This window comes from Balaenoptera musculus, chromosome 2, assembly GCF_009873245.2.
Source record: "Balaenoptera musculus isolate JJ_BM4_2016_0621 chromosome 2, mBalMus1.pri.v3, whole genome shotgun sequence".
Taxonomy (NCBI): Eukaryota; Metazoa; Chordata; class Mammalia; order Artiodactyla; family Balaenopteridae; genus Balaenoptera; species Balaenoptera musculus.
The window spans coordinates 128,227,048-128,253,981 of NC_045786.1; the positions used below are offsets into that span (position 1 = coordinate 128,227,048).

The 26,934-nt window shown below is 38.1% G+C and overlaps 1 protein-coding gene across 4 annotated transcripts in view; it reads right to left on the reverse strand.

Annotated features, from left to right (window-relative positions):
• Positions 1 to 20,764, reverse strand: part of ERO1A (endoplasmic reticulum oxidoreductase 1 alpha) — a 41,711-nt gene extending 20,947 nt beyond the window's left edge. For 2 of the 4 annotated variants that reach the window (XM_036843486.1, XM_036843485.1), the window contains exons 1-4: positions 20,203 to 20,764; positions 11,558 to 11,677; positions 10,660 to 10,743; positions 9,023 to 9,061 (exon numbers count right to left, since the gene is read on the reverse strand). In XM_036843486.1, coding sequence (XP_036699381.1) covers positions 9,023 to 9,061; positions 10,660 to 10,743; positions 11,558 to 11,677; positions 20,203 to 20,316 — 357 coding nt within the window. In that variant the 5' untranslated portion in view covers positions 20,317 to 20,764. The remainder of the gene's footprint in view (positions 1 to 9,022; positions 9,062 to 10,659; positions 10,744 to 11,557; positions 11,678 to 20,202) is intronic. The other 2 variants (XM_036843487.1, XM_036843489.1) reach the window with 2 other exon arrangements.
• Between the last annotated feature and the right edge of the window lie 6,170 nt (positions 20,765 to 26,934).

The following is a 26,934-nucleotide window of genomic DNA, read 5'->3' on the forward strand; positions in this document are numbered from 1 at the left end:
TTCAGCTCTAAATGCCATGATTCTAAAAATGCCCTGGAGTCTACCAAATCTTATAAAAAGTATTCCAATATCTTTAGGTGCTTAAAATATATTCTTTAACAACCATATTTCTTCTCAATGTCTAAGTCACTATATATATTCTGCTAGCTGTGTACATGGCACAGGGGAAGTGAGTGTGGATCATGAGATTTCACAACACACCAGTCATCACCACCGTACAGCTAAAAGACAACACTGGAAGCAGGAGGCCACAAATTCAATCACTCAACAAATATTAACTGAGTGCCTATTATGTCCTTATTGTTAGGATGACCACACAAATGACTGTCCAGACTAGGACTCTTTTGAGGATAAAAGGGAACACTAAAATAACTGAAATGATACAATTTTTTGAAACAACTTATGTACTGAATTACAACGTTGTTTCATTACGTTGGTCGACCTAAAGACAGTTCAATTCAAAAACTACTTTCAAAAATGAAATTCTTTTATACATAATTAAGTATTAATGCGTAAAGGGATATGCTGTATTCAGCCTACTCTCAAATGGTTCAGAAAACAATAAGAATATGTATAGAGAAAAAGCATGCTAAAACAAATGAGGCAAAATATTAAAAATTAGTGAATGTTTATAAAAAGTGTACAAAATGCCTTTATATTAATATTGCTACTTTTCTATAAGTTAGACATTATTTCAAAATAAAAAGTTAAAAATACTTATCAAAAAGTAAACAAAATTGTTCAAAAGATAACATATACCTATGTATTTTAATATACCTATGTATATTTAAAATAAAATTTTTTAACTTTATTATTATAATTACCTGAATATTAAAACATAAGTTAAACAAAATAACTTTTCTTAGTTCCTACTTAATAATTTAATCAGCTTTATAAGTCACATCTGTCTCAAAACTATGTCATTGGCATTTTTTCTGAAGAAAAATAATTTTTCCAATACGCTTATTATTTTCAATGTTTCATAAAATTGCCCACAATCGTCTTCAAAGTTAATTTTAAGGTTAATTTGAAATCATCCATACCTTCAACTGACTCTTCCCTGCAGATATAATTTTTAATTGAGAAAATATTATCTCCACAGGTAAATATATGAAAATATTTTAGCCCACATATTTTCGCAGTTTTATTCTTTGCCTCTAAAGTAAATTTCTTCAGTAAATATTCTAAGATAAAACTCATCAAATAAGTTGTCTTTATTTTTTAAATTAGTTTAAATGTTTTGCCAAATAGAGATTCTATGAAATTGTAAGCCTTCTTAATTTCATTCCATTTCAGGTCAGAATATAAATTTATCCAGCTAAAAGCAGGAGTTCACCAAGAGGAGACTCTTCCCACAAGGGGAGAGTCTCCAAAATACAATTACAAAATTTCAGAATTTAATCTAGTACACCATTTGAGCTTTCCTCACTTAATGTGTACAATTCCTCCCTAGTTTTCATAGTAATAAATATTTAAGGTCTTTGTTTACAAGCTTTGTTATAATAAGTGCAACTTGCTAAACCTTCAAAAGCTGACATTTGTTTTGTTCTTTTCTTTAAGCATTCCACTAATTCATACTTTGAATAATGATTTTCTACTGATTTTGAAAATGCAACCAACATTTAGAGGGCTCATTTATTAAAAATCAATCAACACCAATGAAGGACTCTTGGGTTGTTTTACAAAATAGTTCTTCAAAGGCTCAAACATTTATAAAATTGGATTGATGATGGACAGCAAAGAAAGTCCTACTGCCATGCTAAAGTAATATTTTCTTCAGCATCATCTTCATTTCAAAACTTTATAGTCATTACTTAGTATATAACATAAAAACAAAAACCTACATATTTTGACAATTACCACTTCTATCTTAAGTGGTAAGATATCACAGCATGTTTGGATGCAGTTATGAATTATGCATGTACCTCAACCAATTATAAATTCATTTCTGCTCCACAGATTTCCTGATTTAGTAAGGACATTGTTTTTACCAGGACATTGTTTTTACCAAAATCTGTATGTGTATTATCACCACAAAACAAACCCTTTGTCTTCAATTTTGAACTTTAAATGAATTTATACTAACATTCAGTGACAAATGTTTTCCTTCAACAGAATGAACTTCCAAAAGTTTTACTTTGAGTCCATCAATTGAATGGAAAAATCAAACAATTTTTGGAATTATATGATTTTCTATTGGAAACAGCTGATAATGGCATCATCTAATAATGTGCAAAGCTCTGCACTGGAGCCAACACATTAATAGCTATGATTTCACTCTGTGTATGAATAAGAAAATGCAGAATCAAACATGAGCAAAATTAGTTTAGATCTAAGGTGGAAAAAGTGCAGAACAGTGGTTTCCTCTAGGGAAGGAGTATGGATTGACTGGGACAGAGTATGAAGCAACTTTCTCGGGTAACAGTAACGTTCTATATTGAAACAGAAGCCTAAGTTACACAGGTGTATGCATTTAACAAATGCACACTTAAGACTTGTGCACTTCATTGTATATTAATTTTATGAAACATACACGTAAGCAAATATTGGACTCTACTTAATGATATACTTCCAGTTATGTATATATCTAGTTAATGACATGTAGTGAGGGTAATGTGTACTGATGCTCACAATTTATTTGAAATGAATCAAAAAAATAAGATGGTTTAATGGATGGCTAGAAGGATTGACAGATGGACAGATATGTGGTAAAGTGAGTTTATGAAAATGTTAATGGAAGAATCTAGGTGATTAGTATAAGAGTATTCTCAGGAAAATTCCTTCAACTTTGCTGTATGCATGAAAATTTTCATAATAAAATATCAGAAAAATTTAATTTAGAACAGTTATTTAGTCTAAATGAAAAATCACATATCCCAGAATGATATGTAAATGCACTGTCTCCAGCTACACGTGTCAAATTGTTGTCTTAAACACAGTCTTCTTAAAACAAACACTAACTTACAAAGTAGATGCTACGGTTGTGCCAGCAGATCTGTGTGTTTGGATTTTCATTTGATCAGTGATACTTCCATGGCCCTTATGGATAGTAAACAATGACCTTTGTGCAAGTTATATGTCATCATCAACTGTTCTAAGAAATGGAAATTCAGTACTTCATTTTTCATTAAACATGTACTTCCTTTTTCCTCTTTTAGTTATTTCAGGCAAAAGGATTCATTGTAAAATTTTAAAAGTACTAAATAGTAATAAGTGGTTGATTTGCACTATGCAATAAAGGATAAAGCCACTATAAAGGACTACTCTCTGTATGCAGGATTGCTCATCCTCTGTTTCCCATACCTATTTCTCATAAGCCTAACCTATAATTTCCCAGGTTTTTCACTGACCAGTCAAACGGCAGCTTGGCAGCTTAAGATATATCACAGGTATGACACATACCACAGTACAAATGGCTGCTAACTCCAAAAGACCAGCAGCACAGCAGTGGCCAATGCTTCTCCCCCAACTTGCCAAGACTGTAAGGACACAGGGAGGGGGAAGGGTAAGCTGGGATGAAGTGAGAGAGTGGCATGGACAGATATACACTACCAAGTGTAAAACAGATAGCTAGTGGGAAGCAGGTGCATAGCACAGGGAGATCAGCTCAGTGGTTTGTGACCACCTAGAGGGGTGGGATAGGGAGGGTGGGAGGGAGACGCAAGAGGGAGGGCACATGGGGGTATATGTATACATATAGCTGACTCACTTTGTTATACAGCAGAAACACACCATTGTAAAGCAATTATACTCCAATAAAGATGTTAAAAAAAAAAAAAAAAGACTGTAAGGAGTTAGCTGTCCCCAGCCATTTGTGACTGACTGAAATTATTTTATCAGTAGTCACCTAGGATGTTGTCTTTGAAAGAAAGGTTTAGTTTCTTTACATCTAGAAAAGGTCAGGAGAAGAAGGACAAGTTATTATTGGTCATCTTTGTGTTGAAGTAAGAAGTCTTTAGTGTACATACAGCTGAAAGATTATATAAGAGAGAAGACAACAGAGGAAGCTAGAAATACAAAGCATTTGGTCAACCAAATCTATCCTAACTTATTTTAATGCAACTGTTAATATTTTATTTAAAAAATTTAAAACTCAAGACAAATAATAAATCAGACAGGATGCCAGAACAACAAGCATAAACTGGTTCTGTCCCAGGCAAACCTTGGCATATGGTCACTTTATTTGCTCTTGTTTCTAAATAAGGGGCTTTGGATTTTACTGCAAGGGAGATGGGACACTTTAAACAGAGGAGAGATACAATCTGATTTCTTTGTTTAAAAAAAAAAAAAAATCACTCTGGGGCTTCCCTGGTGGCACAGTGGTTAAGAATCCACCTGCCAATGCAGGGGACAAGGGTTCGAGCCCTGGTCTGGGAAGATCCCACATGCTGCAGAGCAGCTAAGCCCGTGTGCCATAACTACTGAGCCTGCGCTCTAGAGCCCACGAGCCACAACTACTGAAGCCCGCGCACCCTAGAGCCCGTGCTCCTCAACAAGAGAAGCCACCGCAATGAGAAGCCTGTGCACCGCAACGAAGAGTAGCCCCCACTCGCTGCAATTAGAGAAAGCCCGAGGGCGGCAACGAAGAACCAACACAGCCAAAAATAAATAAATAAATAAATTTATTGAAAAAAAAATCACTCTGGCTGCTGTCTTTAGAACAGACTAATATAGAGAGCATGGTTAGAAGTAGGCAGACCATTTAAGAGGCTACTGCCATAATCCAGACAAAAAGTGATAATGACTTGAAATACAGCAGTAGCAATAAAGATTGTAAGATTCTGGGTGTATTTTAAAACCTGTAATCAAAAATTGAATTTGTTCACCAAAAAGGCCTCGAAACAATGACAACCCAGTAAGAATTAGCACCGCAATGGCTCAGGTTATGATCACTAAACACCATTTCTCACTAAAAGAGCTAAGCATTCCTTAGAAAAGTGGTTAATTCCAAGACTGAAGCACGAAAGGTACAAACTAAGCCTAGGACATCTTTTCATAATGGAAAGCAAAAAATCTATGAAGACTACTAGGATCATCTCAAAAGGCAATAATTCCTAACTTGAAGGAGCTCCTCATGGCCAAAGATGGAACTCAAGCATTGAAACAAATAATGACTAAATGACTAGAGAAGATTCCAATACATTAAATATGTCAAAACTTAAGTTCATATTAATACTTAAAAATAAAAACCTTATTGGGCAACTTTGGAGGGTGCTGGGGCATCAACTCATAATTATTCTGAAAACCGGTAAACAAAGGAAAAGAATGAAGCATTTATTCTATGTGTTCTATATAAACTGTATTTCAAGGCATTCAAAGAGTTGACAAGAAAAGGTCTTTATACAATAATAACGGATAGTTAGTATAGAAAAAATGATAAAATTAGAATATCAATATTTTCAAACCCCTAATGAAATAACGCAATTAGGTAATAATCATCAAGGCTGCTAAAACCTTCAGGTAAAAAGCTAGTAGGGAACATTATAATGGACATATAATGACCCAAAAGATCAATCTTAACATCGTGAAAAAAAAGAGGAAACCAGACATTATGTGATGCAACTGTAAGTACACAGCAGCTCTAATGAATATATATCAAAAAATTAATCTGAATCTGATAAGCCTTAATATCTAACTACAGGGCACCACATGCAAAAGAATGAAACTAACCCCTTTTTTACCCCATGTGCAAAAATCAACTCAACATGGATTAAAGGCTTAAACTTAAGACCTGAACCCATAAGAAAACATAGAGGGTAAGCTCCTTGGTACCAGACTTAGCAAAGGTATTTTGGATTTGACACCAAAAGCAAAGGCAACAAAAGCAAAAATAAACAAATTGGGACTACATCAAACTAAAAACCTTCCGCACGGCAAAGGAAACCAATAACAAAATGAAAGGGCAGCCTACAGAATGGGAGAAAAATATGCAGATCAGTTATCTGGTAAGAGGTTAATATCCAAAATATATTAAAGAACTCACACAACTTAATGGCAAAAAATCAAACAATTCAATTAAAAACCGGGCAGAGGAACTGAAAAGACATTTTTACAAAGAAGACATACAAATGAGGTACCTGAAAAGGTGCTCAGCGTCACTAATCATTAGGGAAATGCAAATCAAAACTACAGTGAGATATCACCTCACACCTGTTAGAATGGCCATCACCAAAAAGACAAGGCATAACCAGCACTGGCAGGGATGAAGAGAAAAGGGAACTATTGTGCACTGTTGGTGGGAATGTAAATTGGTGCAACCACTATGAAAAACAGTATAGAGGTTTCTCAAAAAATTAAAAATGAAACTACCAAATGCCCGAGCAATCCCATTTCTGGGTATATATCCCAAGGAAATGAAAACAGGATATCAAAGAGATATCTGCACTCCCATGTTCATTGCAGCATTATTCACAATAGTCAAGATACGTAAACAATCTGTCTGTCAATGGTTGAATGTAAAAAGAAGATGTGAGATATATATATGATGAAATATTATTCGGCCATGAGAAGGAAGGAAATCCTGCCATTTGCTACAACATGGATGGGCCTTGAGGGCACTGTGCTAAATGAAATAAGCCAGACAGAGAAAGACAAATACTGCATGGTATCACTTATATGTAGAAACAAAAAAAAAGGTCAAACTCACAGAAACAGAGAGTAGAAAAGTGGTTGCCAGGGGCAAGGAGGTGGGGAAAGCAGGGAGAGGTTGGTAAAAGGGTACAGACTTTCAGCTATAAGATGAATAAGGTCTGAGGATCTAATGTGTAACATGGTGACCACAGTTGATGTATTGTTGTTGTATTGTATCATTTATATTTGCTGAGAGTAGAACTTAAATGATCTCACCAAAAAAAAAAAAAGATAAATATGTGAGATGACGGATGAGTTAATTAACTAAATGAGAGGAATCCTTTCAAAATGTATGCATGTATCAAATCATCACAATGTACACTATAAACATCTTACAATTTTATTAGTCAAGTGTACCTCAATAAAGCAGAAAATAAGTAATTTTAAAGGGGAATCTGACTCTGATAAGCTATAATTCTTAACTACCAGTTTACGGAAAATGAAGAGAGTGATATGTTAAATGACATGACAGGGATACAATCACTAAATACATAATGTGGGAAATTCTATAGGATATTGATTCATTTCCCTCAACACATAAGTGGCAAAGAAAGAAAAAAGGGCGGTGGGGTGGGGAATGAATCTAGATTAAAAGAGACTTAAGAGCAGGAAATGTTCAAGTAGAACCAGAAAATAAAGAAGTGCTAACAAAAGGGAAAAAAACCAGTGATGGGGGTATGTCAAAGGGACACAGGAGCCAAGTGAAACAGCTCCCAACTGCGAAAACTGAAACGATATGAACAAGAAAATAAAGGAGTACTAGGTTATCATCCACGATAGAAAATAAATACCCACAAGACAAAGAAATGATTGAACAAATAAGGAAATGGAGGGAAAAGATAACAAATCTCTCACATTGAAGAATTCCAAACAATTTATATCCTCAAGGAGATGAAGCACTCCTAAAATGTGGGCGGGACCTAGTAACTTCCTTCCAAAGAATACAGTATGGAAAGGGCAAAAAAAGAATAAACCTGGGCTTCCCTGGTGGCGCGGTGGTTGAGAATCTGCCTGCCAATGCAGGGGACACGGGTTCGAGCCCTGGTCTGGGAGGATCCCACATGCCGCGGAGCGACTGGGCCCGTGAGCCACAGTTGCTGAGCCTGCGCATCTGGAGCCTGTGCTCCACAACAAGAGAGGCCGCGATAATGAGAGGTCCGCGCACCGCGATGAGGAGTGGTCCCCACTTGCCACAACTAGAGAAAGCCCTCGCACAGAAATGAAGACCCAACACAGCCATAAATAAATAAATAAATAAATAAAAGAACGTGAATTTCTTTAAAAAAAAAAGAATAAACCTGCAGTGGAGAAACCTGACAAAAAATACCTCAGCCAGGTGATCAAGGTTAACATTAACAGTGATAAGTCACGTTGATAGTATGTATCCTTGATACAGGATGTGATGAAATGGCACTTTTTTTTTTTAACCTCTCGGGTCTTCTTTCCAAAAATACATAACCCCAGTCTAATCATGAGAAAAATATCCGACAAATCCCAATTGAGGGACACTCCACAAAATACCTGACCAGTACTCCTCTGAAACACCTTATCAAAAACAAGGAAAGTCTGAGAAACTGTCACAGCCAAGAGGAGCCTAAGGAGACATGACAACTAAATATAATGTGGTTTCCAGGATGGGATCCTGGAACAGAAAAAGGACATTAGGTAGAAAGCTAAGGAAATCTGAATGAACTATGGACTTTAGTTAGTGATAACATATCAAAATTGGTTCATTAATTGTAACAAATTTATCATACTAATGTAAGTTGTTAATTATAGAGGAAACTGGGTATGGAGTATACGGAAAATCTGTACTATCTCTACAATTTTTCTGTAAACCTAAAACTATTATAAATTTTTTAATTTATTTAAAAAGAGAGAGAGAGAGACATAGAGACATCAACTAAGTGCAATGTGTGGAATATGTTTGAATCCTGTTTCAAATCAACTATTAAGGCACATATGAAACAACTAGAGAAATTGGAACCCTGACTTTGGTGATGTGGGGCTTTTTTAGTGTTTTTTGTCTTAGAGATGTATATGAAGTATTTGTAAACAAAATGAGTTACCTCAGATTGGCTTTGAAATAACTGGGAGAATGGAATGGGAGGTACAGATGAAACAAGATTGACCACATATTGGTAATTGCTAAAGCTGCGTGATGGGTACACATGTTTTATTTTGTTTTTTCCCCTCTACTTTTACCTTTCAAGTTTTCTTTAATAAAGAGTTAAAGAAAAGAAACAAAAGAATTACAGCCACTGAGTACAAATAACTTTCAAGGGGTTTCACTGCAAAGGGGAGCAGAGAAGTGGGGTAGTAGCTGGCAGGGGAAGTTAATTTTTTTAGTTTTTGCTCAATACTAGACACATTAATAAGTATACGTACATACCTTGTAGCTTGCAGATTTAATTCCATCAGGAACTTCATCCTGAAAAAAATTTTTAAATGCTTTTAGATGACATTTATTCTATCTTCTGAAAAAATATTTTAAAGCTCTACGATTTATAAGAAAAATTCACAGAACAAATTACTGAAGTTAACAGGTTATTTTTTAACTGAGAATAGTTAGGCAGTCTTTATGTTATTCCTTAAAAGCAAACAAAAAATCCAACAAGTTATGCTATGGATTATACACATATTATATTACAGCACGGAAATGTAAAAATAGTCACTTAGCCATTATTCCTTTTAATGCTCAAATTGTCCCACCTTTGGCCACTAGAAGACCCACTAAGGGCTGACCTGTGTCTTTTTTATCTGACCTGTGTCTTTATCTGCACCTGTGTCTTATTTATATTACCCCAGTAATCTTTAACAGCACTTTTTGTTTTCTGTTATGACAAGATACTCCAGGTTCATCTTATATATTTCTTGTTCCAGTCTTGGAATCAACCATTTTTTAAGGCGCTTTCCGCTTTCAGAGGAAAATGGTACTAGTTTTTAGTTGTGTGTTGGCCACTTAATAACACAGGACCTATCTGCCTATCCTCAGAGTGATGCTGTGAGTAGAGATAATGATGTATGTGGGAGAGCTCTGTAAATTGCAGGGTCCTATTCTAATGCTAAGCATATTCAGTACATTCCTGAAATAGATTACACCTGCCCAAAGGGAAGGACCTACACAGAGACTATCACTTTATTGTGTACTCTTCTACACTCTGAACTAGGTCAATGTATAGTCTTTTCCTATGACCAGATATTTAGACGGTTTCTAATTTTTTCATATAATAAACTATGCCAAATTTATAGACTGATTTCAGCCGAACTGACATCTTTACAATATTCAGTATTGCTTTATGGCCATCTTTGGACATCTATCTAATTATTTTAGTAAGTGAAATTCTTAGCAGAATTGCTAGGTCAAAGGATATGTACCTTTTTTATTGTTTGGATACATTTGCTGAATTGATCTCCAAAGAGACTTAGCCACCAGAGTGCTCATTTCTTATTCCCAGACTAACACTGGATATTGTTTTTCTTTTTCACGTTGGCCAATTAACAATGGAAGTGAAAGAACATTGTTCTGATTCATTATAAAGGGAATAAATAACTGGTCTTTTGAGTGACAGAGAGTCCAGACTCTATGGGCAGACAATCTGAGAATTCCTAAGTAAAGCCAGTGGTTTTGTCCAGACCCTCCCCAAGGAAGAAAATTAATACATCCACAAAAAAAGGGAGGGATTGTATTTGTACCTCAATTAATTTCATTTTTTTTTAATACTACAAACATAACTTTGGGTAAGACATAAGAAGAAAAACAAATATCAAGCCAAAAGAACTATTAATCTCAGTAATAAATCAAAGGATTATATTAACCACAAAATTTAAATTCTATTATTATGAAGACAGAATAATTCAAAATAGGTTTTATATTTGTAAGTTTAGGTTTTTAATATGTTAATTTTAAACAACATTATATTTAACCTAAGGATTGAAATATTATTTCAGTTATATTGGCCCCTTTCAAAAGTCACAATTATTCAAAAAAAACATGTGACAGTTCTTAAGTGTATACACTGTTCTTACCGATTGACAAAGCTTGACAGCACAATCCCTTCTTCCACACTGGCTGATCTCATTCCAGAAAGGACACGGCCTTTTCAGGTTTACCTGTAAAATAATATTAGAAAAAAGTTATTAAAGTAAGAATTTTGAGATTATAACGGACAGATGTGGAATTATGATACTATAACCTGGTCATGTTATCGGCTACAATCATTCTATTTCTTCCACTAACCAGCTGTCAAGTTTCAGTGGTGGTATAAGTGTGTAGCTGGTATAAATAAATTGGTAGACTTGGTTAAAAAGACAAACTCTGCTACTAAACAGACTCTGAACAGATGGCAACTGGGAGCCAAAGTAGCTCATGTCATCACTGCTCAACTCACAGTCTTCTTTTTTTTTTTTTCAACTCACAGTCTTTTAATGAAAGTAACAGCTAACAGACAATTGTGAACTCAGATTGTAACTACATACTCCAATGATGAGGTTTTCTAAACACTTTCAGTAGATATCTCAAGACAAAATGTCACAAGTGACTTGTTAAAACAATACAAGTCAGAACAAAGTCATGCTTCTTCTCAAAAATGTTTCTCTTTTTAAATTAATTGGAGTAAATCTGATGTTTTAGAATGTTATGAACAACTCATGACTTTGATAACGATATAATAGTTTCTGTTCTGACTTCAATTTAACCAACTAGGTTCTAACTCTAGTGTTCAAAACTCAGTTACTGAAATTAAAAGTATCCAATGGGTTGTTTTAGAACCATATGGTTCATTCCTGTGAACTGCATTTTCCTAATATAGCCTTGCTCAATTTTAAATAATAAGCACAATTCTGAAGCTTAGTGATTCCTAAGAAAATGTAATTATCCATTTAGATGTTAAGCGTTCCTATACCAAAAAAAAATTGTTTTAAATACCTTGTAATATCTAAAGTAGTCGCTTTCCAGGAGTTTTTGAAGTCTTGGGAAAAGCCTGTAGTTATTAAATTTATCAATGGTTTCAACATCACAGGTACAATCATCCAAGTAACCACTAACCTGTTACAAAGAAAATGGAATATTATATCAAAATGTCATAGACGCAACAGGGTTTTTTCCTCACATGGTTATGATAAAAGAGCTCTTTACTCAACCAACCCCTAGCTTCCCTCCTCCCCATAATTTTCTGAGATGGGACATGACCATAATCTAGTGATGCTATGGTTCTTACTATATACCTATAGGAACGCAGTGGATACCTTTTGTAGGGTGGGTGTACTGAGCTCATAATGACACACATACCCCCAAAGAGTTGGTCCCCTGCAGCCACTCTATAACCCTGCTCCCCAAGACTGACTGGGGGTGGGCATCTAAGCCAAAACAAGTCATGGTCCCCTCTCCAGGCATCAGGAATTGAGGCTAAGAAGGAGCAATGTCTCCCTCTGTCACTAAACAAGTAAACTCAGACCATATTCCATCACATGAACTGAGGAGCACGTGAGCCAGTTGGCAGAGAGAGGAAAGATTTTTAAAGACACAGAGAAGCAGAGATAGGAGATGGAGAACATATGCTAGCTGGATTCCCTAGGGTTTGCCTGCTCCCACTTCCACCATCTTTCCTGAAGCCCAGTGGCATTCCCATCCTTGGTTTTTCTGAGACTCTATATTCTTATAATTCAGGTGTCTCTGTCCTTCCTTTATTTTAGTTTCCCACAGGATGTGTAGGTCACAGACAAGCTTGGTGAATGTATAAAAAGAAGTGATATTGAATTTATAAGAGAAACAATAATTCATTATAAGGATCTAACAACCCTCAAATATTGGCCATGATAATTTTTATAGATTTGAAATGGTACTTAGAAATTACTTATCCTTAGCAACACTGAGATAGCAAATTAACCACAAAGCCAATCCTGATCTTCAAATGCTTAAAGCCAATGTCTTAACTGTATTTACTAAATCAAACTATTAAATCATGTTATAATTAGAAGCAATGGGAAATCATATTATAATCAGACATTGTTAACAGTTGTGAAGCTAAAATTCTGAGATGTTTATTTGGGACTAGGCAAACACCTAACAGAATTAATTAAGCAGTGCTTTAAGTAAGTAAAAAATATATTATGATTTTTTTAAACTAAAATTTTTATTTTTGTAATATACAGCATGCTGCAGAAAAGAGATCCTTATACTTTGGTCTGAATATTTACATTATAAACCACTTTGGATTATATTTTTGGGAGAGTTATTGACAATAAAAAAAGTAATTTAAAAATCTGTTGGTAAGGAAGCAAATTAAGAATACTTCATTGAAATACTGAATTTAGGTGTTTTCCTTTTGGAATATGTAACATCCTACACTATCTTTTAATTTTAGAACATCACAAAACAGTAATGGAAATTTTTCACCTAAGAGAGAAGAATACTTAGGATGGTGACGGCAATATTCAAGAGCTAAGTTTTTTGTTTGTTTGTTTGTTTGTTTAGCCAATTTGCCTAGTCTTATTTGTTTTGGACTAAAGAATTCAGTTTCTAGAAATCTGATCTACATATTTTGTCACTGTAATAACTATTTTCATTTCATGTGCAAATGTGCCCTTGTTTCCTGTAAAAATTATCTGAGTACACAAGAATCTTAGAGTCCTAATTTTGGGTACCAACAAAACAAAAGTGCTTCTAACCCAGATGATTTGATTTTTCACACCTCTTTCTTTTGAGCCTTCAAAGCAAAACTTCTAAGAACATAAAATAAGCTACTGTTTCTCCCCTTGGATACAAATTATTATACAAAGAACAATAGGCACAAAGGCTGCAAAGGCCAAAGAGACACATGCCAGATAGAGATATTAAATCACAAAAGAAAAAAACACAAAAATTTTAAGAGGAAGGGTTTGAGGCAATCCATTTCTCCCCCCCGAGGAATTCATTTTTAAGGTAAAAATCTCTCCTCCCCTCTTTTGGAAAGCTGCCCCTCAGGTACCACTCACCCCCTGCTCAGTTAACTGTCTCTCCTATGTGTTCCCATGACACTCCACATACTCTTACACAAGAATTACCTCACTGTATTGAATGTATCTATTTCACTCCCACCCACTAGAGTTAAGACCCTTGAGAGCAAACTCATGTTTGTTCATTTTTGTATTCCCGGTACTGAGCACTGTACTTCTAGAAAGCACACAGTAGATGCTCCATAATTATTTGTGGAATGGGTTGGTGAATGAATTAATGAATGCTGTCCATCGTCACTCTCATTCACTGGAGCCCAGCACTGCACTGCCTAATTATAACTATGTACTTCCATGTCACCTATGGTGGCGCTCAGTGCCAGACCATGCCAACTCAAGGGGCAGGAACGCACTCACAGAGCAAGGAAAGCAAGCAGCAAAGGCAAACAACCTTTTGTGTCCAACATTCTACTGATCTATATCCTAATTACAAAGGGAATGATAAGAAGCCCCAAATCAGAAAGAAATGCAAGATGCCTCCAGAGCACAGGTGGCTTATAACCTAGAGGCCACAGAGGAAGAGAAGGCAGGACAATGGTAGGTTTAAAAATCTTCTGCCCCTTACCTTAGAAATTGAGTAGGAGGTATTACCAACTACAATGACAGGCCACAGGGCAGCTAAGGAGGTACAGCGGGGTCGGGGGAGGGGCGGTGAAAGGAGTTTCACTGGATGGAAAGAGTCCAGCAAAGAAGAGGCAGGAAGATACCTGGAAATCCAAGCCATCTGACTGTTCAGATAAGCTTGCCAACAGGCAGCAGAACCTGATCCCTGGAAGGAAGTCCGGCAGGTATGATACCAGGCCCAGTTATAGAAATTAGAGAACCAGGCATGTTACCAGAATAGAGTCTCAGGAAAAGTGTAAGGCAGAACTCCAGTTAATGGACCCAGGGCAGAACCTTGGAAACAAAGCAAAGTCCTATTACCTAAACTAAGACCAAAATACAGGTGCTGATCTATAAGAAAAATGGCTTGATGTTGTACTTCAAAATATGCTATGGCTGCATAAGTAACCACTACACTATCTCCCAAAGTGAAATAGAACTCTGGCCCTGGGGCTTCCCTGGTGGCGCAGTGGTTGGGAATCCGCCTTCCAGTGCAGGGGACACGGGTTCGAGCCCTGGTCAGGGAGGATCCCACGTGCCGCGGAGCAGATAGGCCCGTGCGCGACAGCTACTGAAGCCCGCGTGCCACAACTGCTGAAGCCCGTGCGCTTAGAGCCCACGCTCCACAACGGGAGAGGCCACCGCGATGAGAAGCCCACGCACTGGAACGAGGAGTGGTCCCCGCTCGCCGCAGCTAGAGAAGGCCCGCGTGCAGCAACGAAGACCCAACGCGGCATGCATGCATGCATGCATAAATAGATAAATAGATAAATAAATAAATAGATAAATAAATAAATAAGAACTCTGGCCCTACCATAGGAATCCAAATCTTTTAAAAATGCACCCGCTTCCCCGCCCCTGCAACATACACACAAAGTGCTTGATGAATGCTAAAATTTGAAGCTCGCTGCTCTAGGCTTCAGGTGATAATCAGCTTTGGTTTTGTGGAGGGCCAAACTAATAGGAAGCAACGGAAAGGCCCTTGTTGAGAGTGGTAGATATAAGGACCAAAGTAGGCCTAACACACAATATCACCCAGTTTAAAGTCCTGGTCTCTTAAGAGTTGGAAAGCCTTTGAAGGCCTTCTTTTGCTATCTTCCAAGCAACCCAGCAATCCCCTCCCTCACACACCCTCAAGGGGAGGTAGTGTATTAACAATGGATAGCAGGCAGGCTCTGGAGTCAGGCCTTCTAGGGTTGAATCCCATCTCTGCTGCTTATTAGTTGTTGACATTGCCCCTGCTTTTTAACTTCTCTAGGCCTCAATCTCCTATCTGAGTACAAAAATAGAAGTAACAGTAGTTCCCATCTCAAAGAGATTTATCAAGATAAAACGACCCAGAGTAAATGCCCAGTAAATGTTGATCATTACTATTACCCTACCACTGCTTAAATGCTTCCAGTGACAGGGATCTTGCTATTCCCCAAAGCAAAAGGCCAGGTTTGCAGTTAAAATTCTCCAAAAACTTTACATCTGAAGCTCCAGTGCAACACACAACTAGATAACCAAATGTTAGCCCCATTATTTCTCCATTGACTCTCATTGGTTTGGACCAAATACCAAAATACACAAGGCAAGGGAAAAGAAAATACACTGGCCTGCTTGTTCTCTAGTTTTTGGATAGAGGTATCCTTTACTTTGCAATGAAAGACAAAACAAAAAACACTTTCTAAATAGTCTTCCTGTGTCCCAACAACTTCCAGTCCTACCATAGATTTTTTTTTTTCCAAAGCACTGTAAGAATATATTCCTCATACTTGTATGAAATACCTTTCAAAAGTGCTCAAAATGCGCTTTATTTGGCAAAGAACTGCAGTTGTGCTAAATTTTATTGAGTTTTATGACCATTAAAAAAAAAAAAGAACATGAAAAACATTCATTCACTGACAGAGCAGACTGGGACAACTGTTAAAGAAAGAATAGAAACACCAAAAGATTCTATCCTGGCTAGTAGGCACCATTCTAAGAACATGGAATGCTATGAGCTATTTCTTCTTTAAAGTCTTGGTCTTGCTAGAACTTTAAATTGTTGCTAAATGACCCAAAGTATGGCAACCAACGTTAAATACATTTTGGTCCACGTGCTTTGTTCAGAAAAGCCTGGAATGTTGTAAGCATTCACAGTCAATGGACACCTCTCCAGTATAACCTGTTTCAAAGATCCCTCTGACTAAGTATTAATCCTGGACTTATTTCCACCCACCACTTAGCATATTATCAAGTGTCTCTTCCATGGCCCAGCCACTCTGACTAACAAAAACTCTTTTTTTTAAATTGACCTAAACAAGACACCCAGACAAGTAAGTCTGCTAAAATACATGAATGCAGAGTGTATCTACAATGCACTCCAAAGGAAAAATAATCCACCTTTGAAGTAGCTATTATGGATTACCTGAACTATACTCCCCTTTCATTAACCTGAGGGAGATTTACTGCATTCAAGCAAGTGGATCTGAGGGTTACCAGCATTAGCTATATTAAGAGAGATAAAACATTCTGAGTATGGAAGTTTACAAACTCATTTCTAATTAATTTTAAAAAGATGAAAAAGATGTCCATACTGCCTCCGTATCTGGGCTTCAATATCTCTTCTGAGTTGATTTATTTAAAATGCATCCTGGGATTCCATGAATTGGGACTAAAGTTCTGTTACATTCGTTCTATCTAATGGTGCATAACGAGGAAATAATTGTCACAAAGGAATAAACTCTGAAAAGTCTTCATTTACTTCAAGCCCATACCTACTACAATACTATTTTGATTTAAAGAAAGGGTGAGTCCTGATTTATGGGGTTTTTACACAAAACTGTACATGTGTTAGACTTCATAAACTTGTATACCAACAGGGGGAAAAAAGCCAATTTTCTGTGTAAAAAAAATTTTTTTAACATTGTTTAACAGAATGATACAGGGATTGGGGGGAGGGAATGTATATAAGGAAGATTTATAAGTTCCAGACAATTGATCACTTATTTTGAGCAACTAAGTTGAAGCACTGTTCTCAAAAGAACTTACAACATACAGTGAAAATGGTTTAAATAGGATGTGATGTCAATAACAGACATATGCAATAACTCAGGGGTCCCCAACCCCGGGGCCGAGGACCTCTACCGGTCCGTGGCCTGTTAGGAACCGGGCCGCACAGCAGGAGGTGAGAGGAGGGTCAGCCAGTGAAGCTTCATCTGCTGCCCCCCATCGCTCTGCATTACCGCCTGAGCCATCCTCCCACCCCCGCACCCCGCCCCGGTCCGTGGAAAAACTGTCTTCCACGAAACCAGTCCCTGGGTCCAAAAAGGTTGGGGACGGCTGCAGTAACTGACTAAGTTTAAATATTCATTGGAAGCTGTCAACCCATCTTTAATTAAGAATATACTTCAGCTCCTGTAGTGTTCACATCTTGTATTATAATTTCCCTAACACTTGCTGAGCACCAATTATTTACCAGTCTCCGTACTCTGGAGTGTCAAGAATTGGGACTAAACTAATTTTTTAATTTATTTTTTGATCTCTCAAAACTTGTTCATAGTAGGCCTCAATAAATGCTTATTGAATTTAGTCTGATTATTTGTAGAGCTTTGTACATTTTACTTCAGTGACTTTCTAAGGTCGAATAACTAACTACATGCTGCTCTGGCTCAAATCAGAACTCCTACAAACAAGCCAGGCACCCATGCAACAGTGTGGTGAGGGGTGATGGTGTGGTAACTCAAGGCAGAAGTGGTAAAAGGCACAGGCAACAGGAAGGAAGAAAGGGATATGACTATAAACAAAAAAAAGAGTCAACAGGACTTTGTGGCCAGTTGGAAACTGCAAATAGAACCAGACAAGATTTGAACTTGTATTTCCAAATCTCAGGTGAAAATTTAGTTTTAAATTTAGTTTCTAGCAATATTTACTAACTTTTTAAATTTTTTTAAAATACCTAAAATACCTCTTCCCAAGCCCCAAAGAACATGATTTGCTGAACTGTAAGCTCTTCAGGGCAGGGATTATGCCATAGTTATTTCTGTATTCCAAACTCTCAGATCAATGTACATAGTGTTTATAAATGTTTTTTGAATGAATAATTTGTTCCTCCCCTTATCTTTTCTGTCTCCATTTTTTTTCTTTTATCTGTCTCTCCCTCTGTTTTGGTGTGCATGCCGATGTTTGTCTCCATTTTTCTCTTCATGTCTATTGGTCACAGTCCCCTCCCTCCTCTCCTCCCCTTTCCCCCATCCCTTCCATTACTGAACATAATAGAACTAAGGTATACTTGTTTCCTTTATTGAATTGGAATTGATGGTCTCTGTTTTTAAGTTTATTTAACCCATTTTAAATGTCCCTTAAATTTGTATTTTACTCATTTTATTACTTTTTAATTTGGCTCTGGAAAGAAAAACAGTCACTCTTGTTCTAAAAGGAAAAGAAAGAGGTCTAACAGATTTTTGTGTATTTTAATCTTGAAAATATTGTGAAAGAGTAAAAAAAGCCTAACACTAATCAGAAGAAAAAGTAAATGAATATAAAAAACTAAAAGCTCCCCAATTTTAATCAGATATCTAAAATGGTTATGGGGGAGGGGAGTTTAAAATGTTCAACATGTACTTTTATTCCATTATCCAAATATCTAGAATGTAGTTGAAAATGCTACAATGGACATCTTTCTGCACTGAATACCTTATTTTTAAGTCCACTTATTTCTAATTTACTTATTTTTAAATGTTTAAACTTTGTGATATGTTGTATTTGTAAGCAGAAGAAAAATTACCCTTTTTCCTTTTAAGTACTTGATTGTGTACTGTTTGTAATCACTGAAGGTAAAGGAGCTTTTCAATCTCTTAGTTATAAAGCAGCAATTTTCTTTCAACTTCTCTTACACCTTCCCAGCTATCACTCACCCCAACTTCCAAATCACTCAGCAAAAAATAAAATCCAAGAATTTAAATCAGTGAAAGAGATGACACCTCTTCTCATAATATTTAAATTCTTCTTTCCTCTGTGAAATAGTATTACCCCCCCTACACACATAAAATGTTATTTCTGATAAGTTAATAGTAACATCTACTTAAAAGGAACAATTTGGATACCCATATCTCAATTTTGTATAAATGTAATTTTTATCAACAGAAGCCAACCAAAAGGTGACTTTAAGAATAATGATATTAAAATATCAGATATTGTGGGCACCAAAAACCTGTAACTTTCTTTGAATTTTTTTCTCAAGGAACCCACATCTCTTACTAACAGAAGGAAATAACCATAATAAGCTTGTAATTAAACTTGTGCACTGAGGACCGTTCTCCCAATTCAGACCAGCAATATGGATGTCACGGTAAAAGAGTCTCACTACATTCAAGAAAAACAAAGGACACATAGGGCGAGTAGTCACAGGGCAACCGCGGCCCCCAAGACACCAGGCAGTTAGGCTTAGACACAGAAAAGCCACACGAAGCCATTCTCCTGCCTGACAGGGAGATCTGAGGGCAGCCCCCCTGCAAAAGCCTGTCCTGGCCAGAAAGGCTGGAGAAGACATCCAGCACAGGCACAGTCCACACTGTTCCAAGTCAAATTAGAAGTTAGGAAGACCCAGGTTCTGCGAAAAAAAAAATACTGTGTGTGTGTGTGTGTGTGTGTGTGCACCCGCGCGCACCTTCCCCGGGCAGGAAAGACCAAAAACGATGCACAAACCAACTAGGTAGAAACAGCGGTGCACCCACACCTCTCGTCCCACGCCTGATCGGAAGCGCGGGAGGGCGAGCAGACGTCGGTTCAGGCTGTTTGGGGGGTGGGGGGGGACCGGTCCACACCAACCCAGGCGAGCTGCAGAGGATTCAGCCCCTGCCAGGGAGCAGAAGCACAGAGGGCTCCTTCCGGAAGGGTGGAGATGCAGAGACGCACCCCCAGCGCCGCCCCACCTGCCCGGGCGCACGGGACAGAGCGCACGGCGGAGGCAGGGGTCCCGGGACCCGCAGCGCCGCCACGCACACCCCTCACCTGGCAGAAGCACCTCTGCGCCGCCGTCTCCGGGGGCTGCTGCCCGCTGTGGCCCGAGCCCAGCAGCCCCACGGCGCCCAGGAAGCCGATCAGGAAGCCCCAGCGGTGATCCATAGCCGCTCCGGCCGCTCGTCGCGCCGCGCCTCGGAATCCCCAGCGATCGGGAGCAGGCCGTGAGTCCGCAGATAAAGCCCGCGCGGGCCTGCCCCCGGCCGCGCCCCACCTCCCGGCCGCCTCCCAGGCCCGCCCTCGGCTCTCCCGCCTCTCAGAAGCCGCCACCTCCTGGTGCAGCCTGCGGACGTGCCGGGGACCCCGCGCTGGCAGGCCGGGGTCTGAGGCCCGCTTCCTTCCCCACGCGTGAGGCTGACGCACCAAACCGCTTCCCGGCTCGGCCCCTCCCGGTGCGCCGCGCCCGCCCCCGGCTCCGGCCCCTTTAACGCCCGGGGCCCGGAGACTGGAGCGGGCTGTCTGCCCCCAGCCCCGCGTAGGAGTCGAGGTCCTTCCCGCTCCGAGAGCCGAGCCGGAGCGAAAGCTGGAGGGGTCTGTGTCTTCCGGCAGAGCCCCGCCCCAGCCTGCTCACTCCCAGCCAATCCTTCCGTATCTCAGTGTGAGGAAATCAAAACTGTGAATTACGTGTCCACAGTGGCCCTGGCTGAGTGCTAAGGCTGAAAAGGATATTCGTGATCATCTAGACCAGGGCTGCATATCTAATCTAGATTTTCTAGTAGTCACATCAAAAGAGCAAAAAGAAACAGGTGAAGTTAATTTTACTAGTAGATTTTATTGAAACCATTATGTGCAAAATATTTCAAAATATACTCAATAGATGATTCTCATCTATGATACTCAGTAGATGATTCATAAAATATTTTACATTTTTTATTTTTAGCTTTGAAATCTGATGTGTATTTTTTATGAACTAGCCACATTTCATAGTCAAATGTGGCCAGTGGCTACTGTGTGGACAGAGGGGGAGATTACTGTTTATTTTATAGGAGGAAACAGGCCCAGAGAGGTGAGGCGATGTGAGCTAGGAATGGGAGCTGGGCAGTGAGAGAGCCAGGTCCTCTGATCCCAGCTGTGGGACTGGTCCATCAGCTTTTTTTTTTTTTTTTTTAAAGGATAAATTTTCAAGGTGAAACTGGAAAACATTCCAACATCTTACACATTACATTAAAAGTTAAAATATTTCTATTTATTCTTTTGGTAAATCTCTTCCTGTTTGTTTCTGCTTTTGTTTTTTCTTAAAAAGCCATCACTTATTGACGTAACTCTAGGATATGGTAGGCCTCAAATAGATATTATACTCCTATTTTCTAGCTGAGAAGAATAGGCATAGAATTTATATACGTTATTTAAAATCACTTGGTATGGTAGGGGCGAGACTCAAACCCTATGCTCTGTCCATCACTGCCAAGTGAATTGACATGTAATTAAAAAGTCACCAATCATCTGACATCCTGGTGGGCCGGGGAAGCTCTGATCTTAATATCTACAAAATGCAATGTATGCATATTAATACAATCTCTCGCTTTACCCCGAAAATTACTTTTTCACTATACTGTGTATGGGTTCTACTTATCCTTCTAGGGCCAGACCCAGCTCACTCAATCCCTCATCATGAGTCTTCCTGGTTTCCTCTTCACCCAGTTCCACTGGGTGGAACTTACACTCTGCCAGATTGAGCTTGACATTAGAGATATAAAGACGTATAAAACCCAGTCCCTGCATGTGGATGGACACCCCATGGAATTTAGTATGTAATCTTTTATGACAGTTCTACTTTATGTTTCTACCACTGAATTGTAATCTCTTTTAACTCCTTAAGCAGGGATTATGTCTCAAACATGCCTGTGACTCCCAGAAATCTTTGCACACGTTTGTAAAATGAATGAATATATTCCATATGGCCACAGTATTGATACCTGAAGATTAAGCTATCAAAAATGAGAGACACAGTATGAAAAGGGGGAAACTAAATGAATAAAGCCTAAAATTGCAGAAAGACGCAATCTGAACATCATCAGCTCTGGATTTCACTCTGATGCAATAGCCCGTAATTTGGGAGAATTTAAAAACATCAGTATTCCCAGGATGAAGGCTCTAGTCCATAAGATTCAAATTCTTGCCCAGAACAAATTTCTAGCAAACTTAAAATCAGAAACAATCAACATATAAGACAATTTTTAAAAAATTTATTGTCTTTTTTTCCCCAGCCTTATTGAAGTATAACTGACAAATAAAATTGTCAGATATTTAAAGTGTATATCTAACTGATTTGACATACATATACATTGTGAAAGGATTCTCCCCATCAAGTTAACCCATCTATCATCTTACATATTTACCCTTTTCCCCTCCCTTGGTGAGAACATTTAAGTTCAACTCTCTCAGAAAATATCAATGATACAATACAGTGTTATCAACTATGGTCACCATGTTACACACTAGATTCTCAGAACTTATTCATCTTATAGCTGAAAGTCTGTACCCTTTTACCAACCTCTCCCTGCTTTCCCAACCCCCTTGCCCCTGGCAACCATTTATCTACTCTCTGTTTCTATGAGTTTGATTTTTTTTATTATTATTCCACATATAAGTGATGCCATGCAGTATTTGTCTTGTCTGACTTACGTTCACTTAGCATAGTGCCCTCAAGCCCCATCCATGTTGTAGCAAATGGCAGGATTTCCTTTCTCATGCTGAATAATAGTCTATTGTGTATGTATACGACATCTTCATTATCCATTTATCTGCTGACAGACACTTAGGTTGTTTCTATGCTTTGGCAATTGCGAATAATGCTGGATGGACGTGGAAATACAGATATCCGGGTATATACCCAGAAGTGAGATTGCTGGATCTTACTTTATTGTCTTGAAAATTATAATTTTTCCTATTAGATTTGTAAGTGATTTTAGAATGTGTAAAATACAGTTTTATACATATTGTATAAATATTACTGACATTTCCCTGAGAACCCTTTGAGTTGGTCCTTTGTGTGAGTTCATTTCTTCAACTCTGCCTCCTCTGGCACCATCTTGCCTATGTTAAGGCCATGAAATAACTGATTAGTTATCAAATAACTATTTAAGGAGCATCCACAGGGTACATAGTTCAACCTTGGATTTCTGAAACTACAGCCTCCCATATATTGTAACTTTGCTAAACAATAGTAAACTTTTTAGAGATGAACAAGGCCACTGTCTTGTTATTCTAATACTAGTGATCATAACAATAACATGACTTAGATTTAATGTACACAGCATTTCTTGATGGAATTCTGTTTACTCTGCAAATAACAGCTATTATTATTTTTTTAATGACCAAAGCAGGAAATGGCTTGAGTCCAATTTCTCAAAATGGGATTTCTGTGGGAAACTTCTCAGTACATGAACATTTTCTGACGTTGAATTGACTAGAAGGAAATGATTAAGGAAAAAATGTGATCAAGGAAAAGGATTATTATGACACACAAGAGGAAGAAAGGCTAAGTAAAAACCTAAAGGTCTGGTTCTGATATTTGATTAGATCTATGTAATATTTACTGAATGTAAGTGTGCACATGCTGTATTGCTAGACTTTTCTGTTGAGCTGCTTGAGATCATCTGAGTTGGGGAGACCTGCCACCTAAGTTCTGTCATCACCTTCTTTACCTCAGGTTCCTGAAAGAATGAACTATAAATAGTAACTGACTTCACTTCCTAACTTTGTGTTCATACCTTAGCCCAATGTGCAATCTGGTTGCCAACTCCACTCTCTTACTCTTCTTTACCTGACCTTCTTATTGCCAAATCTAATTGCCATTTTTCATTGAAATCATAACATCTCTGCTGCATTTTGACAAAGCAGATTCCTTCTTTCTTTGATTCAATTTCTTATGCACTGAACATTCCAGATCCTCCTCATAGTTCTCTGATATTATTTAACTGTCTCCTTCATGGGCTTTCCCTGAGCCCTCCTCTAAGATGTGAGTGTTCCCCAGTATTCTATCCTTTCTTCAGTGCTTTTCCTCATCCATCTATACTCTCCCCTTGAGAAACGTGCCCAATCTCATGATTTTAAATATTTCCTTTATGCTAATGACTCCCAAATCTATTTTTCCAGTTCAGATCTCTCCCTTGAGCTTCAAAATCCAACTGCCTATTGGACACAGCCATCTGGTTGTCTCAGAAATGTTTGATCACATTACCATACATATCTAGACAGCTAGAAATCAGAAAACCATCCTCAGTTTCCCCCTCTCTTTCACCTTCCATAACCTATTCTGTCCTGCCAGTTCTGTCATCAATTTATTTCCTCCTCTCCATCTTTATGACCAAGGACTAGTTTCAGCCCTGATTGTTGCTCACCTGATTTATTACCATATTTCCTTAACTGATTACCCAACTTCTAGGCTTGTACCCCTCAAAAAACAGTCTTCCCTGCTAGCCTGGTTTCTCAAAAATGTAAATCACACTTCTGTCTAAAATCTGTGATGCTCCTGATCTGATGCTTCTGAATAATTAAATTCAAGATTCTCAGCACGACATTCAAGGTCCCCATCTATTTCTCCAACTTCACTTCCAACACCTCTCTTCCTTATAGTTAGTGAACTGCTAACTATTCCTCCATAGAGACCTTGTTTCCAGCTTCCACTGTTAGAAGTACTGATGAAATCTTCTAGATAGTGAAATAAAAAAACAAAAAGGCAGAAACAGATGAGAAGAGATAGAAAAAAAATAGAGGATTAATTCAAGGAGAACAGTCTGACTAATAAGAGTACCACTTAGAGAGGACATGCAAACATAGGAAATAATCTTAGAAGTAATTCAAGAAAATAGCCAAAATGGAGGGATGGCTATCTAGATTCACTGGGCATACTAAATGCCCAGTCAGTGGATGGAAAATGCCCCTAACAGAGATAAAAATTTCAAAAAGAAGAAAGAAATCTTGGTTGCTGACAAAGAATTGAGAATCAGAAGGGCACTACAGAAGCACTGGAAGCTACAGGACAATGGAGCAAGGCCTTCAAAATTCTGAGAATTCTATAGCCAGCCAAACTATTAATCAAGTATGACAGTAGAATTAAGATATTGTTAGATACAAAGAATAATGCACATCTTTAAATCCTTTCTAGGAAAAGTCACTGAAAGGATATGATCCAACCAAACAAAGGAGTAAAACAAAAAAGAGGAGACCTGGGTATCAGGAAAGAGAAGATAGTACACAAGAGAGGAGCTAGGGAAGTTCTAGAAGGGAGTTACGCAGCATCCCTACAGAACCCAGATTAGAGGAAGAAGATGGAGGCCTCCAGTAGGGGTGTCTCTAGTTAAAATTGGGACTGGAGGAATACCTGATGTGACTTTCTGAAAAACACTATTCAGAGGAATTTTACAATTGTGTTGTAAATTTGGGAAGAAAAAGTGATTTTAAAAAATAGCTAAGCATATTTTTAAAATGAGGCAGCTTTTAATTATAGGAAGTTCAAAACAGCTTTACAATAAAGCAAATGTAACTATAGTATATTGCTTGACTTGCATAGCCGCACAATAAGACAAATGCTGGAAAGTGATTTAACCAAAACTTGTATATATTGTATATGGGGGGGTGGAGGTAGGGAAAGTGGGAATCTGGAATAATATAAAGGTGCTGAATCTTTATCTTTCTTATTAGGAAGTCAAAAGATAAAGCCTAAAATTGATCTAACAAGAAATAGCAGCATAAGCATATTAGTTAGAAATGTGGAGGTAAATACAAAAAAAAAACGAGTTAAAGAATTGGAGGGGCTTTCCTGGTGGCACAGTGGTATAAGAATCCACCTGCCAATGCAGGGGACACAGGTTCGAACCCTGGCCAGGGAAGATCCCACATGCTGCAGGGCAACTAAGCCCGTGCGCCACAACTACTGAGCCTGTGCTCTAGAGCCCGCGAGCCACAACTACTGAGCCCGTGTGCCACAATTACTGAAGCCCACGCACCTAGAACCCGTGCACCGCAACAAGAGAAGCCACCGCAATGAGAAGCCCGCACACCGCAACAAAGAGTAGCCCCCACTCACCACAACTAGAGAAAGCCCGTGCACAGCAACGAAGACCCAACGCAGCCAAACATTAAAATTTAAAAAAAAAATTAATAAAAAACAATAATTGGATAGTGGGTCTCAGGGATAGAATAGGGTGGGGCAGTAGACTCCTCTTTTTCAATCTAAGCCTTGTAGTACTAAAAAAAAAATCTTTATGTATTACTTTGATTAAAGAGTATTTCCCAGAAGCTAGGAATTCTAACTTCTATTCCTACATCAACATCTTGCTGCTCAGCCATAGACACATTCAATTAAGTGCATTCTGATAAGTATTTGGGGGTAGATATCTGGAATGACAAATTTCTAAAAACTCGAGTGTTATAGCTGATGTGTAAGCAAAAGTAGTTGCTACTTGCCTATCTGGTACTGTTTCCCAATTCTCTCTAGAAAAATATCAGTTCCTGTTGTATTAGTTATCCATCACCACGTAACAAATGACCACAAACTTAGTGGCTTAAAACAACAAACATTTTTTTTTTAAAATCTATCTCCTTTTCTTAAACTTGTTCAATATGCTTTTTTTTTTAAATTTATTTATTTTAGTTATTTTTGGCTGTGTTGGGTCTTCGTTTCTGTGTGAGGGCTTTCTCTAGTGGCGAGTGGGGGCCACTCTTCATCGCGGTGCGTGGGCCTCTCACTGTCGCGGCCTCTCTTGTTGCGGAGCACAG